At 44.0% G+C, this 18,383-nt stretch overlaps 1 protein-coding gene and 1 non-coding gene across 9 annotated transcripts in view; one reads left to right on the top strand and one right to left on the bottom strand.

The window, feature by feature from the left end:
* The window catches only part of TNIK (TRAF2 and NCK interacting kinase), a 272,940-nt gene that overhangs the window by 40,533 nt on the left and 214,024 nt on the right, over nucleotides 1-18,383 (bottom strand). For 7 of the 8 annotated variants that reach the window (XR_004426687.1, XM_033150660.1, XM_033150657.1 and 4 more), the window contains 2 exons: nucleotides 6,369-6,533; nucleotides 1,916-2,155 (listed from right to left, as the gene is read on the bottom strand). Coding sequence is in view for 7 of the 8 variants with exons in the window: in XM_033150660.1 (XP_033006551.1) it covers nucleotides 1,916-2,155; nucleotides 6,369-6,533 (405 nt within the window). In the remaining variant the exon portion in view is untranslated. The remainder of the gene's footprint in view (nucleotides 1-1,915; nucleotides 2,156-6,368; nucleotides 6,534-18,383) is intronic. The other variant, XM_033150661.1, reaches the window with a different exon arrangement.
* LOC117047662 lies at nucleotides 13,073-13,194 on the top strand. Its single transcript, XR_004426728.1, has one exon. It is a non-coding gene; the product is annotated as a U6atac minor spliceosomal RNA (small nuclear RNA).

The following is an 18,383-nucleotide window of genomic DNA, read 5'->3' on the forward strand; positions in this document are numbered from 1 at the left end:
TTTTTCGTAACCACTTGATCTGAGGCAAAGGGCTGAATCAGCACAGAAGAAGCTTTTAACATGTTGTAATACCCCCCCCCCCAAAAAAAAACATGAAGGAAGATTAGAAACAAGGTAAGTGCATTACTATATTAGAAAAGAGGCTGCCATCCTATACCCACTTACCTGGGAGAAAGCTTCACTGAACTCAGTGGGACTTTCCTCTAAGTATGGGATTGCACTGTTAATTAAAGAGCTACTGCCATCATATCATTAAGGTATAAAACTTCTGGAACCCTTACAGAACACCCCACCAGGTATTGATTACATCTGGATACATGACGTCAACCTAGAAAGCCTAAAGATTTGATCCAGTATGGCAAGTTTTATGCTTCTAACAGAAGCCAAGATAGAGAGGCGATAATTTATTCTGATTTCAGTAAAGGACTTGGGGACTTCCTTTGCCATATTATTTAACAGTGTTTTACACACATGCCAGAGAAGAGTGGCCAACAGTTCTAATTTGTTGATGCAGTGCATATTCTTGCATTTGTCTTGTTGGTTGATGCTATAGCCTGGGGCTCTACATCTAAGACTCACAAAATTACCGTAGTCCATAATGCTCGGGGGTGGGGGTGGGTCCGGTGCAAGGGTATTTATACATGAAAGTGCCACTGTATAAAAGGGCCCAAGTCATATAATCCCTGAGGGCAATTTCAACAATGCTAGGGTAGGTGGCACCATCAAAGGTCTCTACTCTTTCTACAGCTTTGAGAAGCCTCTTACATAAGAATCTATTTTAGGCAGAGTAACACAGGATGCTCTTTGTCTCCCCCATGGCTAATATGTACTAGTAAATCTGCCTAGTCTCAAAATTCTTCTCTGTGAAATTTTAAAGTCTCTGTAGAATTGTAGAGTTGGAAGGGACCATGAAGGGCTGCCTAGTCCAACCCCCTACAATGCAGGAATCTTTTGCTCAATGTGGGGCTCAAACCCAGAGTCTCATGCTCTACTGACTGAGCTATCCCAGGTGCTGTGAAGTTTCTGTTAAGTAGACTTTTTGCAGGAGTACAGAACTTGCTTGGGACAATTACTAGGGGGAGGGTGGAGGGACCCAAATTCTTTACCTTCCGTGCTGGCTCACCTAGCTGCTATGGAGGCCATGGCAGGGATAATGTTGGGCCAACTCTGATCTATAACTAAGGGCCAGTTTGCATTTTACATAGCAGATCGATTTCTCTAAATGTGCCGTGGATCTGTGCCAGGCAGATATGGCCTACCAGGGAACACAGTAAACTGTCGTATTCCAGAGTCAAAACAAAAAAATAAATAAATAAAAATCCTTCCAGTAGCACCTTAGAGAACAACTAAGTTTGTTCTTGGTATGAGCTTTCGTGTGTATGCACACTTCTTCAGATATCATCGTATCTGCACACGAAAGCTCATACCAAGAACAAACTTAGTTGGTCTCTAAGGTGCTCCTGGAATGAATTTTTAATTTTGTTTTGACTATGGCAGACCAACACGGCTACCTACCTGTAACTGTCGTATTCCAGATCAGGCTATTTATCCACCCATTTGCTAGAGCACTAACTGATCTGACTGACTGTGGGTTTCAAAGGTTTCAGGCACAGGTCTTCTGCGCATCTGATATCTGACCCTTTTAATTGGAGATGCCAACAACCGAGCCTAGAAACTTCTGCACTCAAAATATGTGTTCAGTCAGAAAGCTACACTCCCTTCCCACCAGGGCCCCTGTTGCATGCTCTCAAGAATTTAGGGGACATGCCTGTCCAGATCTGTACACATTGTGGGAGGCACCAGTGCTGATGAACCCCCAATAAAGTGTGAGGAATAAGGCCTAAGGCGCCATTGCAGAGGAACTGAGCTACTCTCTACTCCAAACCTTGCAAGTTAGCAGTGACCTCATTTTTACCTTTGGTGGAATGTCTTCCTCCTGTCGTAACCAAGAACTTCGGTCAAACTTTTCAACACGAGGGGGGAGAGGAGGGTTTTCGGAGGTGGGGTCCGAGTTCTGCCTTGGCATCTCAGTGCGGTGAGAGGTCACCGTCAGAGCCTCCTGAAACCCAGCCATTCCCTTTGTGGGCTGTTCATGCAGTGACTGTGAGGCAGGCAAGGAAGGTCCTTGGGATTTCACACTGACCAGATGTGGAATCTATGCACCAAGTTAAAACAAAACCATCAGTAGGAAAAAAATAAATAAATGTAATTTTGTGTTTTTAAAAAATGAATAGTTGCAAAGCAATTGTTCTTTTAAAAAAAACTTTGTTCCACATTTATTTTGGTTTGGTGTTTTTTTTTAAAGAATTCCATTCAAAAATGTAATAAGAAGATTAAGAGTTTACAATATTAAGCAGAATGAGGTCAGGAAATGCCAAATATGAGATTCCTCATGTAGCCTTAATTCTACCCCTCTCTACATATTCATTATGATGTAATTGTTAACTATATGATCATGTGTTATTTGTGAAATGGTTTAAAAAATACATGAGATTTTTTTAAAAAAAAGTTTTTGCAGGCATATCCAAAAACTTAATGGACACCTGATTTCCCCCAGGCTTTTATGTATTGGTGCAGCAGTGCAGTGATTGGTTTGGTGTGACATTTTAGCTTCATGTTACAAAGAAAAATGCAAAGAAGAAGTGGCTGTTTTCAGGAGTTTCAGGCTCTGATGAGCTGCCAAAAAATGCTAGCTTTTATTGCATTGCTACTACTATGTGGTATATATCTATAAAGAATTGTTATAAACCAACCATAGAGACTTATTTGCAAGGCTGGTGCTCCTCTTTTTTTAGTTGCACTGAGTTGCCAAAAGAAAGAAGAAAGACAGGGAAGAGACGGAGGAGGAGGACAGAAGGAAGGAAGGAAGGAAGGAAGGAAGGAAGGAAGGAAGGAGCAAGCTATGAATGTGTATTTTTATGCCGTGGAAGTGAATTGGCTTCCAAAGCATAAGTAAAGAAGACTCTGTGTTAAGCCAAGTACAATCTGCTTCTCTGGAAGATCGAGGACTCTGCATTTAGAAATACTTTAGGATGGATCAAGATTTAGTGATGCATACAGTAGACCAGTAGGTCAAACACCTTTTCACCCCAGGGAATACTTTAAAATTGTTGAGAGCCTTGAAGGACCACTTAATGATTTTTGTGCCTGCTGTTAATAGTTGTAATGTATAGTGCTAATGCTGTATGATTTTGAATTACATGTCTACCACCATGCAATGGATCAACTGAACGAAGCTTGTGTATCACTTGCGGTCTACGAAACACAGTAAATTCTACTCATTTCAGTGGTCTCTTCTGAACATGATGGAAGTCTACCCACTTTACTAATCCAACCCATGTTATATGCCTCCTCTAAGATGTGAATAAATATACTACATTTACAGAGGCATACGGGTTTATTTATGCCAAGAGGTCTAGAGTATTGGGGGGGGGGGGTCCTCAGCATTTCCCCATCAGTTTTAAAAAGGGAACTTGACTCCTGCAAAATTATTGTCAAGATGGATGGTTTAAAATGACATGCATGAATGAAAAGAAAGCTGGGGCGGGGGAGAGAAGCAATTATGGTAAAATTTTGCTCGCTACCAGGTACTTTTTGTTTCAGCATAGTTGGAGGAAAAGGTCCCAACTGAGACAGAAAGGTTGCCATACTGGAGCAGACCAATGTTTCATATACAATCTTTCACTTTTCTCTCATGGAAGATGCCACCTGATAACTCCAAAATGAGGGAAAATGTTTTATCACGTGTATCCTACTTTTCTTTGGAGAATTGAGAGAAATTTACATGGTAGGTTTGGAAGGCAGGTGCCCATCCAGACTGACACCTGCTTTGACAATGTAACAGTGCAATGTTTGTTATCAATGGAACAAAGGAGGAAGAGGGATGATCTGGAACGGAACGGGTGATCAGGTTATGAATGGAACCATGAGAATGCAAATATTCTACTTATTTACTCCCGAGTTCAGATATTCGGCTACTGTTAATTTAGCATACTCTGAAAGCTGAGTTGCTATATTTGACAGGGATTTGCTGCAGATCCTTTCCCTCTGATGAGTGTTTCCTAAGACGCACATGTCTCATTCATTGGGAAAGGTACGTCAGAAGCAACTTAGGTATGCACCTAAATATATATAACATGTAAACACATCCTTGATTGATAGTTCTATGAGGTTTGGAGAAAGCAACATAAACAATACAGGGCTTGCTTACCCTAGAACTGCTCGGCAGTGGCTGTTTGTTTTTCATCAGGCAGTTTGCAGATAGGCAGTAGAGTCTCTATTAATAAAATCATCTATACCAAATACATCATGCACCTCCCCCATGGGCCACATATACAGAACTACTGCCCCACATCAATGTAAGACCATTAAAATAGCCCTCTTAAAATAGTGCAAGACAATTAAAATAGCATTTCTGAGGTGTGTTTATTCGTTACTTGACCAATGGTCCCATCCAAGGCAAGATCTGGAGCAGGTTTGATACTCACATTCTCCCCATATTTCCTTAAGGGGGTAATAAATGTAGTTCTTGTTTGGATGTATGCATGTGTGATCATCCTAACCTTGAAAGATAGAGTCTGCTCCTCCCCCATCCCAACCCAAATGGTTAACACAATGGCCTAGTTCGTAAGTCAAAGGAAGCCAAATTACGGCTCACTGGGACCACACAAACATGCTGGTTTGCAGGGGCGTCGTAGGGTGGGGGCGGTGGGGGCGGGCCGCCCCTCGTCCCGCCCCTAGGCAGGTGTGTGCGGTGCTGCTGCTCCCGGGGTGACAGAGGCAGCGGCGGCGTGTGGGGTGACAAGCGGCGGCCCCTCCCACCACTCCCACGCGCCGCCGCTCCCTCCGTCACCCCGGGAGCAGCAGCGCTGCACAGACGAGGCTCCCGAAGTGGCGGCCCGGCATCCCCGGGGGCGGGGCGTCGCCGCGTGTGCGTGCGCCATGACGCACACGCAGCGATGCCCCGCCCCCGGGGATGCCGGGCCGCCGCTTCCGGAGCCTCGGTGGGCTGCAAAGAGCCCTGAAGCTGCAGCCTGGCACCCCTTTGCGCTACGGCAGCGGCTTCAGGGCTCTTTGCAGCCCGCCGAGGCCCCCAAGCCCCCGCCCGGCATACCCCGGGGGCGGGGCGTTGCCGCGCGTGCGTGCGTCATGACGCACACGCAGCGATGCCCCACCCCCGGGGATGCCGGGCCGCTGCTTCCGGAGCCTCGGTGGGCTGCAAAGAGCCCCGAAGCCGCAGCCTGGCACCCCTTTGCGCTACGGCAGCGGCTTCAGGGCTCTTTGCAGCCCGCCGAGGCCCCCAAGCCCCCGCCCGGCATACCCCGGGGGCGGGGCGTTGCCGCGCGTGCGTGCGTCATGACGCACACGCAGCGATGCCCCACCCCCGGGGATGCCGGGCCGCTGCTTCCGGAGCCTCGGTGGGCTGCAAAGAGCCCCGAAGCCGCAGCCTGGCACCCCTTTGCGCTACGGCAGCGGCTTCAGGGCTCTTTGCAGCCCGCCGAGGCCCCCAAGCCCCCGCCCGGCATACCCCGGGGGCGGGGCGTTGCCGCGCGTGTGTGCGTCATGACGCACACGCAGCGATGCCCCACCCCCGGGGATGCCGGGCCGCTGCTTCCGGAGCCTCGGTGGGCTGCAAAGAGCCCCGAAGCCGCAGCCTGGCACCCCTTTGTGCTACGGCAGTGGCTTCGGGGCTCTTTGCAGCCCGCCGAGGCCCCCAAGCCCCCGCCCGGCATACCCCGGGGGCGGGGCGTCGCCGTGCGCACACGCAGCGATGCCCCGCCCCCGTGCCTCTTGGCTTCCCGCCCCGGGCAGCCAAGGGGCTAGGAACGCCCCTGCTGGTTTGTTCTTGCTTCAGAACGTGGTTAAGGAGGAGAGCACTTGACCATGATCCCAAATTTGCATGACATACCAAGCCTAACACTGGCTTAGCTGCCATGCTGCACTGGGCTGAAAGGACCAGGTAGGAGGAAAACAGCTGTGATCTGCTCCCTGGGAGGCAGCACTTTTGCATGTGTGTTGGCCCTCAAAATAATTTGGGCATTCTAAACTACATGCATGCATGCTAGTATTGCATCTCACGATGTCCAAGGAAGTATTTTCAAAAGTGCGGCTGAAACAGGATGTGTTGACTGGAACATGTCTCTGCATTTACAAGATTAGTTCAGCCTGCCCAAATAAACTGAACTAAAGCAGTGATACTGCCATCATAGTGTTGCCATCAGTCAGCATATTGAATATGACTGCATGAAACACATATTTGGCAGATGAAACACATTTAGGCAGGACATTACCTTGAATGAGGACCATGTGTCATATTTTATTTTCGTATGACCAGAAGAAGAAAATGAGACTCCACTGAGTCACTGTACCTGTGGATCCACTGGTCTGAGCATGGGCGGCGTCCGAGCAGGCTGCACCCCACTAATGCTAAAGGACTCTGATCGAGGAGGCAGGTTTGGATCTGATATCCTGTTGGCCACCTTGTGAGGCATTGCTGGAGAACTCTGCCGGTTGAGCCTGGAACGTTCCTCCACCTGAAGCAAGGGGGGAAAGGAGTTGTGATCTCAAGTTACCTGAATGCACAGCCTATAATATACCTAGAGCCTGTACAGCCATTTCTTTAGCTCAAATTTCCAACCAGCCATTCCAAAACATCAGCAATACCCCAACAATTAATGTTTGAACACAGATTCTATGCTATTGCAGAGGACTTTCATATCAGTAAAAAGAACATGCTACAACATGCTTTGTTCAGCTAATACATTCCACTCAGTGGGCAGACAGTGAAGTGGTATTTGCAGATGTCTAGATCTACCTGCTGCATTCAAAGAACCCACTGAATTGAGAAAAGGGTAGTTTTCAAATGGGTAGCACTGGGTGGGAATCAGCAGGGAGAGCTAAGCAAAATTCGAAAACAAAAACTCAAGCCATTGAACAAAATAGAAATCAGCTGGAGGAGAGAAAAAGGAAGACATGTGAAATGAAAGAATGATAATGTACAAGAACAGATTAGATGAGAGATTAGATGGATGTGGGAAAGATGCCAATGGAAGGCAGGCCTAGAGACAGGGCCTCCTACCTAGGCAGTGGGCCTGATGGACGAGGTAGGCTCCATCAGTCAGTCAGGTGGGGGAGTACAGAGCCTGGGCATGCAACAGATCTACTGTGCTGTTGCCCCCCATGACTAATGTTCAGTGTCATACTCATTCTTGCACAGTGCATCTCACTCATGGTAAAAGAAGTCAACTGAGTATAAAACAAAAGCCAGGCATCGCGACTGATCAGTGCGGAATTATTCCTTTAAAACAGACAACCGACACCTTGTATACCATTACAATTTAAAATATGCTTCTTTATGACAAACAACATCGCACTCTGTACTGTGACACAAGGCAGTAAAAAGAAACCAATCTCCCACTAAAAAGTTGAAAGAATAGACATCTAACAACTATGAGAAAATGTGTAAAGATTGTGGGTGTGTGGGTGTGATGGGAAGGGAAGGTGTATGAAGAATACTGTGTACTTTATTTAACAATTTGTAAACATGGATTTTGGTGTATAATTAATGAATGGCTTGCAGCTCATTACTTGGACATCACAATCAAGGCTTACAAATTATCAACAAACCATAAATTTTGCCTAATGAAATGTGAAGTTCCTACTTCAAGTTTATCAAGCAATGGTATCATATCTCACATATGCAATCAAGCAAAGTATTTTTAATAGAAATAGCATAATTGCTCTTACTTCAAAGTTATTTCCCCAGGCATCAGTTGTCCTAGTAAACAACTGTTTTCATTTTTCTTTATGAAAATTATTTTTAGATGTTTGAAAACAGGCACCCTATTCATTTCACCTCAATCTTCTTTTTGCTTACCACAAAAACATGTCTCACGTACATTTGTGCTTTTCCAAATATGAAAGTCCTTTTTTTTTCATTTCACAATGAACACAATGAAAGGTAATAGCTGCAGCATGCAGGTTCCCCAGAGCCTACAATGAATGGGATCAGTTTTCATCAAATTACTCCAAAATGAATGCAGTTTTGATCCAAATTGACTTTGGGGATATATATATATATATGGAATGTTGCGATACCAATTTACATTCTACTCACATATTCTTAAAAAAAATGGCTGTACAGGCTTCATACAGATTCCAACTTGCCTCCAGAAAGCAGCCCATCAAACCCTGCCCAAGCAGACTGCTGACATTTCTACAGCTCCAGGAGATTATAAATCAGAGGCAAGAAAATGCATTTTTATGCCATATTACAATAGCAGTGATCACAGATTGCGGTCATTTGCAAAATTTGAACCGTAGTGTTCAAAAAATCTCCTAGTGTCGCTCTGGCCATAGCAAAATGAGCAAGCCCCACAGAAACAGGAGCAGGTTGTTGATAAGGAGGGCATGCAAAGGCACGAGAATACCAGGCTCCTCCCAGGGAATGACCTCTTTGGTTTTGGCGATTCCAAAGACTGTACAGAAGAGGGTACAGCATAGGCAGCATAATGAAACCAACAGACAACTTACAGGTCACAGATATGACCTCTGCTTTTGGTTTCGGAAAGGCAAGGGCAGCGGTAAGAGTGCATAGCCAGAAGGTAACGTTGGCATATGAAAGCTTAAGAGCCAAAATTCCCAAACTGTGTGCCAGGGTGTACTAGAAAACTGCTGGTGGGCCAAGAGAAACAGAATTAAAAGACACAAGCTTTTATGAGCCTGAAGTACCTGCTTGCAAAAGGAGGGTGCCTAATGAATCTCTGTATGAATTGCTGCTCTGGCTGATCAGACAATTGCTTCAATTAAGGTATCTGGGAACTTCTGGTGAAAGGTTCCAATAACTGCTCATGCAGGCCAAATAATGTCTGCTAGGGTAGGAACACCGGAAGCTGCCTTATACCAAGTCAAACCATTGGTCCATCTGGCTCAGTATTGTATACAGTGATAGGCCGAGGCTCTTCAGTATTTCAGGAGTGAGTCTTTGCCTACCTGGAAATACCAGGGATTGACTCTGGAACCTTCTGCATGCAAAATGAGCTCCGGGCCTTTCCCCACATGTAAAGATGCAGCAGAATGATTTGACCTCAGAGGAGGCATGTCCTGAACAGAGACTCACACAGAAGCACAAGGTGGTAGGCTCTCCAGAGGACAGGGAGTTCTTACACCATAAAAGTAAGACTTCAGTTTTATGTCAGAAAATAAGTGGGATTCTGTTTGGGAAATGCTGGCTTAGAGGCGATAGAACCCACTGACCACAATCTGCATTCCGAGAGCAGCCTTACCTCTTTTGATACCACAAATGACAAAACAAATGCTTTAAGTCAGATTTCAAAAAGTGACACAATATGGCAGCAAGAGAAGGCAATGTGCTTGTCTGCGAAATCAAGTGATGAAACTTGATTAAAAGATATTATGTTGACATAGAAACATCAAGAAAGTGAATCATTTCAGACAAAATATAATTCCAGATCTGAGTCAAATGCAAACAATCACACCAAGTGTTTAATTTCAAGAAGGCTGGTATCTTTATATGCAAATTTACACCATCACCAAGCGGATGCTTACCAAGCTTCTTCAGTTTTCTTATTACAGTTGTGCTACAAAGAGATTCTCAAAATAGCAAAAACAAACACTAGATATACTTTAGGTGGAATGACTGTTATTTGGCTATATTTAAACAACCTGACTACATTCGAGAGAGAGAATAGTTTCTGAGCAGAGTCCTGTTGATTCTTGGCTGCCTCCAAGATACTGAAACGACTTCTAAAAAAAATAGGGGGGGGGCACCTGAACGGTGAAGATTCTCTTACAAAAAATCCTCTCACACAACACAAAACCTGGAGCGGCAGTTAAAAGAAGGGACTGACAAGCTGATCAGAAAGGGATTGGTTGCTTGTTTCAGAGTGTCCCAAATCAGAGTTGTGATGAAAAAAAGTCTGAAGGTAATTTGCCAAGGAATAAAAAGATCTCCCACTGTCTCCTCTGAAAGGCCTTCCCCCCTCCACAGAAGGCTAAGACACTACCGTGATGTGTGCACCCCCCTCGCCAAATGCAGCCTGCAGTCTTTGATACTGGTTGCCTCTCATTGACCCAGCAGGGAGAATTAAATTATCCAATGATAAAAAGCACTTTCACACATTTTATGTACAAACTACCAGGACAATATATTACATCAGGGCATAATTTTAGTGGTTTTACAAAGCAATAAATGCCCGGGTAAATATTTTATTTGGCCCTCTGTAGTTCTGTTCTTTACGATGCTTCTTGCTTGCCGTCCTCCGAATGACCATGAAGTAGTCGATAGAGTTGCCAAAATATTTGGGAACTTCCGGTTTGTTCTCTGCTCCCAGAGTAAATGTAGAGTGCATTCTGGGACAGGCTCCAATAACTCCACATGGGGGGCACATCATCTTTGTCAGCAAACTACCACAGGACAACAGGATTAAAATAACCTTTGCTTTGGATGTCATCATTGAATGCTCATGACCATTCTGTTGTGAAATGAGCTTGATTTGGAAGAGCAGTCTACATAACTGAATCAGTTGTGGCTTTCAAGAAGAGCAGCTTAATGTTAAGAAGCTAGGTATGGAGTAGTTATTCCCTCAAAAGGTTTAACAAGGGCATCTGCGGATAAGAATTGTCACCTACAGCGTTTGGCAATCCAAAAAAGATACAGTACTGCATTGTAAATCAGCTATGACTATCTTAGGGTTAGACCAGGCATAGGCAACCTTTGGCTCTCCAGATGTTTTGGCCTACAACTCCCATGATCCCTAGCTAACAGGACCAGTGGTCATGGATGATGGGAAATGTAGTCCAAAACATCTGGAGAGCCGAAGGTTGCCTATGCCTGGGTTAGACTGTCAGCATCTTAAGGCTACTGGGCAGCAGCACATGGAAATGAGGCAAGTTGGGAGACAGAATAAGAAACGGTATGTTTTCAGAACAAAGATGCATCTGCATAAATATCGGGATGACGTATAGCAGGTGACAGCATTATTTCAATAGATCTCCAAGGAATTTCAGGAAACATGCCTACATTCAAGTCTAGATAGACCAAAGATGACCAGACTAAAACCTGTCTCCTGAAGGGATGTGTAGGATGTGCAGCAGACTAAGGAGCCAATGCAAATAATCCAAAAAGTGGAGTATGAGATGCACTTGTATTACCCTTCAACTATTTTAACCGATGGTATTTCCATAACCTGACAAGTGAAGAGACACCCGAGTCTTCTGCTTAGTAGATCTGTTTCACAAGAAAGTTATTGATGTGGCTTCAAGTCTAAAGTTCAGATTCCATCAATGGAATGCTTCCCTGATAGTTTTATATGGTCCTGAATACACGCACTTAGAAGTAACTGAAATCAATGGGAGTTATTTCCATGTAAATGGATTTAAGATCAGGTGGTATTAAGAGTAAACAGGTAAAGGTAAAAAGGTAAAGGAACCCATGGCGGTTAAGTCCAGTAAAAGGTGACTATGGGGTGTGACGCTCATCTCGCTTCAGGCCGAGGGAGCCAGTGTTTGTCCACAGACAGCTTTCTGGGTCATGTGGCCAGCATGATTAAACCGCTTCTGGTGCAACAGAATACTGTGACAGAAGCCAAAGCGCACGGAAACGCCGTTTACCGTATTAAAAGATTACTACCCCTGCCCCAGCAGCTTATATGCTTTTCAAAGTTTTCCAAGTTTATAAAAATAACTCTTAGGCAAACAGCTGAACAAAGCACACTTTGCAGTAAGATGAGTTTAGCCTTTATTTATGCTCTAATCAGTCTCAGGTGCAGTGGTGATACAGGAAGAGGCTCCTCAAGTCCACCACTCTCACGAAGTGGTGGAAACCATTTCACAATCACAATAAAAAGTTATAAAGTGTAAAAGGCAATCACATTTTAAAAGTAATTTTAAAACATATTTGATTCTTCTTCTCAATCGGTATTTCATCACAATTTGAGCACGCAAGTAATATTAAGCAATCCCCACTACTTAACCATTGTTTCCTGCAACATTATGTCCTCTGCATCACATGCCATCACTCCAAAAGGGGCGTTGTGGATGCTGGACCTTCTTCCGTGACACCTGATATCGCAACCAGCCACAAACACCCAGATCATGAGGTAGCAATTAGCTTTGGATAGTGAGAGAGATGCACTGTGCCTCTCTCATTTTTGGAAACTTCAGCCATCTGCTACCTTGGCTGGGAAGATGAAGCATTTCCCCCTTGGAGGAGGGAGTTCTCTCAAATGCTTGAAAAGTCCCTCAGAGGTTTTTCAGCATTCGAAAGGAATGGTCACTGATTTTCAAGTGAGCACCCATCACTATTTTCAACTATTATAATTAAACTTTTTTTTAAAGACATTGTACTTAAACTAAGTGAGCAAAAATAAGCAAGGGATCCTTTGGATCCTGATCAAGGCCAAGGTCAAAAGAACCCTACAAGAAGTTCTGAATATCCAGAAGTGGTTTGGTGTATTGCTGGACAAACTGCATAGCAAACTACTTTTGAAACTCAAAACTCTTTTAAAAAAAATATTGTGCATGTAACACTAAGCCATGGTTTATTTGATTGTTCACCTTAAGTGCAGTTTACAAACCAGAACAAACCAAACTCATAAGCCATGGTTTGTTGGCAGTTTTAAAACCTTGGTTTTACATTAACTACAGCTGAGGATTAGAGAGGGGGGGCGGAGAGAGAGAGGGAGAGAGAGAAGGGCTGTGTGTGTGTGTTTCTCCACTGTTCCAAGGGGGGGAATTACTAGGTTAAAAAAGCAAATAGGAAAAAATATGTCGGTTTATATGTGAAAAACTGGATTGAAACTATCACCTAAAATCATAGCATAAAATCATAAGGTAGTTATACTGAGGTATAATAGCATACAGAAAAATTGAAATATATTATTATTATTAATTGAATTTATATAGCGCCCTATACCCGGAGGTCTCAGGGCAGTTCACAGAAAAGATATATAAGAGCATACAGACAGTAGGGGTGGTGGCAGGATGCCAAAGGTGAATTTATTTTTGGAAATAAGTTCTTGAGATTATTAGAAATACACCACTTACTCTATTGCAGTTATAGAAAAGGAAAGGTTAGTATTCCCCTCAATAAATATGGAAGATCTCCTAGTGGCTTGTAATAAATGCACATGATTAAGGCATTGCCACGTAATTTGTGGCCTTTAAACAGTTTGGGAAGAAGCCATAGCATAGGGCAAATGTTTCAAAGGTAGAAATGTCCAGGTTCAGTTCCTGGCACCTCGAAGCGAATCAGCAAGCAGGTAATGGGGAAGATCTGTACCAGAGATCATGGCGGGCTGCTGCCAGCTAGAAAAGATAATACTGGGATAAATGGACATATTGTCTGATCAGGCAACTTCTGGTATGCCTTATTTCTACTAGACTCATTTATGGCCTGGATACCTAATTCTATTTATTTCCAACAGCTAAATTCTGAGTAGCAAGGAAACGAGCCTATCAAGAACAAGTTTCAGCCAATTAAACTGGCCTTCATGTTTTTTGTCAGTATATGTATTAAAAGTATTTTTTTAAAAAAATAAGCTACTGGTATTCAAAGGGAGGGGTTTTTTAATCAAACAAAATGTTTTTAATTGATTTACCTAACCCATTAATTGACTTGACTTTGCAGCTGTTGGTTTCGCAAAATAATTTCAAAGACATATGAGGCCCAGGAAGTCACCAGAAGTTGTATAAAAAAGCAAAGCATCACCCAGTTCCCTGGCTCAATAGAATTTGCTTCCACCACAGCACCCAGCTTATAGAATGGCAATAGCTTATAGGCAGTGGTGAGAGAAATCACTCACTGGCTCATTTTAGTGACGCTGCCTAGCATATCTCAAGTCAGGTGTGCTCGAAGACAGAGATATGTAGTTATGAACATGCACACCCAGAGTCCGCTTCGCATGAGATACTTGAGAAGGAAGTTTGGAAGACCAACAGGAGGAATTAGAAAATAAACCCAGAGGCATCTGCAAAGGGATGCCAGAAGAAGAATTACCCTGGCAAGATTTAGAAGACTGAATCAGATCCGAGTTGGAAGAAAATGAAAGGGAATTTAAAGATGCTGAGTGAGAGTTAGAAGACAAAGATGTCAAGTTGGGCACATTCAGATGAGAAGTTTGTGGGCAAAGATCCAGAGAGGGAGCAAGAAGCTCTTCCATGCTTCGCCCTATTCTTTTCCTCTGCATCTGCACATGATGGACCCCACTGGGAAGCTGGTGATGTGCTAAGAGGCTCTCCAAAGATGCATGATGCTTCTTCTTCTCATCATCAGCTTGTATCATCATCCTTCTCAAGAGGCATGCTGGACTAGAAGCACTCAGATCTAGGTTATCATGCGTTGCCGAGATACTGCATAATGATGGAACACTCCTCGAAGAGGTAATGACACTTGGGTGTAGATGAGAATGAAGTTGCTTCCTCTCCTTGTCCACATTGTGTTCTTGGAAATTCATTTTGATTTTATAGGGAGGCAGTGGTGGCTTACCTCCTTCTTGAAGGTGGGGAGAAGACACACACTTGCCCTCCAATCTCATTTGCCTCTCAGGACTGCACCCATGCGACCGAGACCCTTTGGGGGATTTTATGCCATTTTTTCCCAACTGCTCATGAAAACCAAGACTGGTTTCAGAGTTTATAAAGATGGGTCTATTCTTTAGCTCTTCTTGTGGACTTGGCATGGAGATCCTAATAACAGGCACCCAGAGTGTTTGCTTAGCAGAGTCTGGAAAGTCCTTTCTGTGAGGGTCTAGTGCTTGTTGGTTTTGTCTACCACGAGGTTTAACAATATTTAAAAAAGGCTTAGAGTTGGATTGTGGAGCAACACCTTTGTCAGTAACATAAGTCACCAGCTGTTGGGGCAGGAAACTGTGGTTCTGTTTAGCTGGAATAACTGGTGGGTTATTAAAAGCTCGCTGATGTACCTGGGAAAGCAGGATTACAGAAATCAAACTATTAAAATACACATTTTTGGTTAATCACGCAAAAGTATATAATTGGCAAATGTCCTTCACCATGATTAGCTTCTAACAAAGGAAGTACCAGGGCTCCAGCCTGCTTGGAAAGTTCAGCTCCAACCCAGGGTTGCATGGAAGCTAGTTGCTCTAACTCACAGGTGAGAGAAGGTCACTCAGCACATGCCCAGTATTCTTCAGCAAGGCTGATTTTGCAGAGAATGCATTATAACTACCTGAATGGAACACATCAAGGGGCCGTCTTGTTCAGCATCCCATTTCTAACAGTGGTCAGTCAAATGCTTTTGGGAACTTCTCAAGGAGAGCATGAAGGCACCAGCCCTTTCCCATTGGCCCCCTCCACCTAGTGACCAGCATTCAGTGGGACCTTCACCCTGAACATGGAAGTGGCATTTAGCTATTATGGACCTGTCTTCCATAAATTGCTCTAATCCCATTTAAAAAGCTAGCTATGCCAATGGTCATCACAACTGTCTCATGCAGCAGTGAGCCTGCCAAGTTAGTTAAGTATTTTCTTTTGTCTGCCCAATCAATTCCACTGCATGATGCCAAACTCCAGTGTTAAGAGAGAGTGAAAGCAGCCTTCCTATCCAATCCCTCTAAGCATTCATAATTGTATAAAGCTCCATCATACCCTGCTTAGTCACCTTTCCCCCCTAAACTATAAAGCCCCCAATACTCCAAAGTAGCTAACATAGTGCCCTCTGGATTTTGTTGGACTCCAACTCTCATTAGCCCCAGGCAGCGAGGCCAGTAGTCAGGGATGATAGAACATGTAATCCGTGTTGGCTACTGCTGAGATATTCCCACCCCCCATAAGAAATTGCTCCAACATTTCAGTCATTGTGGTTGCTCTTTTTATACCTTTTACAGTTATCTGTCTGACTACTGTCAGCTGCTATGAGGGCCATGTGGGTGCAAAAATGCTGCAAGCATTTCACAAGTACTTTCATTTAAAAAATCATTTATTTCAACAGTATGCCCTGCTTCCTGCTCAGGATTTTCAGGAACCCTCCTCCTTCTCTTCCCTTCCTCTAGGTATGAAATTGACTAGCATAGAAGCTGTTGTCACTTGGTCTAGTCAATTTCATTGCTCCTTGACTGACAGAGGAGAAAGAGAAACACCCCACCACCACCATTAGAAATGACAAAAAAGTCATTTGGATTTTGACTCTCTTTCCCTCAACACTCCTCCATTACACCTGTAGGGCTATCAAAATGCAGCTGATAGATCAGGGTTACTTCCATGAGGAAGTTGCTCCCATTGCATACAAAACTATGCAATGCAGGTGTTTCCATCTGTGAACAAAGCTCCCCACTCCTAGTCCCATTTAGCAAACATTCCCACAGCCACAAGGGCAAGAAATCTGCTTTTCAGAGAAGAAATGAAAATGCTAGTGGTTATTTTCAGGAATCTAAATTCTATATCATAAAACAGAACATCCGAGATCCTCTTTTGAACAGGCAACACCTTCTTTCAGGGCAACTGTGTTGTGTGGGGGATGCTAATTTCTTATTCAGCATCTGGCACAGTTACAGCAGAGATAAGAACAGGCTGTTCCTGACCTTGACCCATCAGCAGGCATTATCAGTAATAAGCCACAAAAACAAACTGGGGCCGGTGTTCAGAGCTTTGTCCTCTTTTTTCAAGCCCCCCCCCCCCCCGCCTCTCGCCTTAGCAAGTTAACAAATAAGCAGCCGTCAAGGCAAATTACATGCAACAGGGTCAAAGGAGAAGATGAACCAGCTCATGAAGCACGACGTGCAGAAAAAGACTTTCATACAGAACTGTGGCCAATCAGGCAATAAATAAAAATGGATGGCATCCATAGCATGATGAAAGAGCTGCTGATATGCTAGGCCAGAAGGCAGCTTCCTAACATGGTCTAGGCCGGTGGTTTTCAAACTGTGTTCTGGGGGATCCTGAGTTCTTCAACATGAAGGTCAGTAACAGAGAGCAGCTTCCTAGAAAGACTGTTTGCCCAACATTGACTTGAATTATCCAGCAACATCCTGCCACAGAGTGCGTTCAACAGCACCCTCTCTCTGTTCATGTCAGGCAGTGGTTGAGATCCATCAGACATGGACAATATCCTCACATGAACTGAGCATGCACCTTAGAACGTATCTAAGAGATTACTGCAATGTGCTGAGGTTTTTGCGGCAGATGTGGAAATGTTTCTCAGAACGTGAATGTATGTGGAAAGGGCTCCCTAACATACAAAGTTTGAAAGCCACTGATCTAGGTTCAGTTCCTGTGCATTACAGCAGAACCCCCCCCCCCCCCAGTAAGTACCTTTTGGGGTGGGTCTCAAAACACAATACCTACAGTACAGTACTGATACTCCAGAGTGACCACCTGTGAGGGATCAGCCAGGATGACACTGTGGGCACCTATAGACAATGGTGTTGGACAGGCAAATTGGATGCCCAGTACACGCACAGACACACACACACACACACACACACACACACACACACACACACACACACCTTCTTTTTTCTCCCCCCTCCCCACTCAAGGCTAAGATCCATTTTATTTTTCTATGGTATCTATAGATAATTTGAGGGGGTGCCTGGGGAATATTTGGAATGCTGTGGGTAGAAGATGGAAGCAACTGTGCACTATCTATGGTACTTAAAACAAAATGAGAGGCTGATGGCAAACTCATCCCGAATTAACTTCATCAGAGAACTGACGCTGGTCACCATTAATATCGAAGTTAGGCCATAGATTGGCCAAAAGGACCCTCCGGACTACTTCATCTGAGAAATGGATTTGCACAACGGTGGCATTCAGAGAGGTGTTCATGAGGGTTGCTGCACAGTTTCGCTCCTCACACAATGCATTATAGCACAAGCCTTAGGCCTCATTCATCTGACATGAGAATCTCAAATCCACTTAGCGGAGTCATTTTTTCTACCATAAGGTGATGTCAGTGAGTCTTCTGTGGGCTCCATTCATGAACACTAGACTTATGTACTAAAGCCCCTTCAAGCTGTATATAACAAGGCTTTTATCTAAGCACTCTTGAGTAACGATAGTAAAGTAGAACAGATTCCAAGCAAATCTCCACAACTAGGACTTTACTTCATGGTGAATATGCAACTGTCTAACGTAGGCATTTTTGCATTTTTTTTACAGTATTTATTATATAGTATTTCTACTACAGCTACACCAAACATTGTCCAGTTTTAATTTTCAAGTAAAAACCAGCAATTTCAATAGGGCAGATATTTACTTGAAACTATAGTGCAAATATTCTCCTTTCATTTCTCCTCACTGCTGATACTTCTTGCTCCCTGGTTTAGTCATATGGATGAATCAGGAATCATGCGATCACATAACACTATGTGGCCAATCAGATTTGGGTCTGTGATGACATCAGA

The sequence above is a fragment of the Lacerta agilis genome, chromosome 5, assembly GCF_009819535.1.
Source record: "Lacerta agilis isolate rLacAgi1 chromosome 5, rLacAgi1.pri, whole genome shotgun sequence".
In the NCBI taxonomy this organism is placed as follows: Eukaryota; Metazoa; Chordata; class Lepidosauria; order Squamata; family Lacertidae; genus Lacerta; species Lacerta agilis.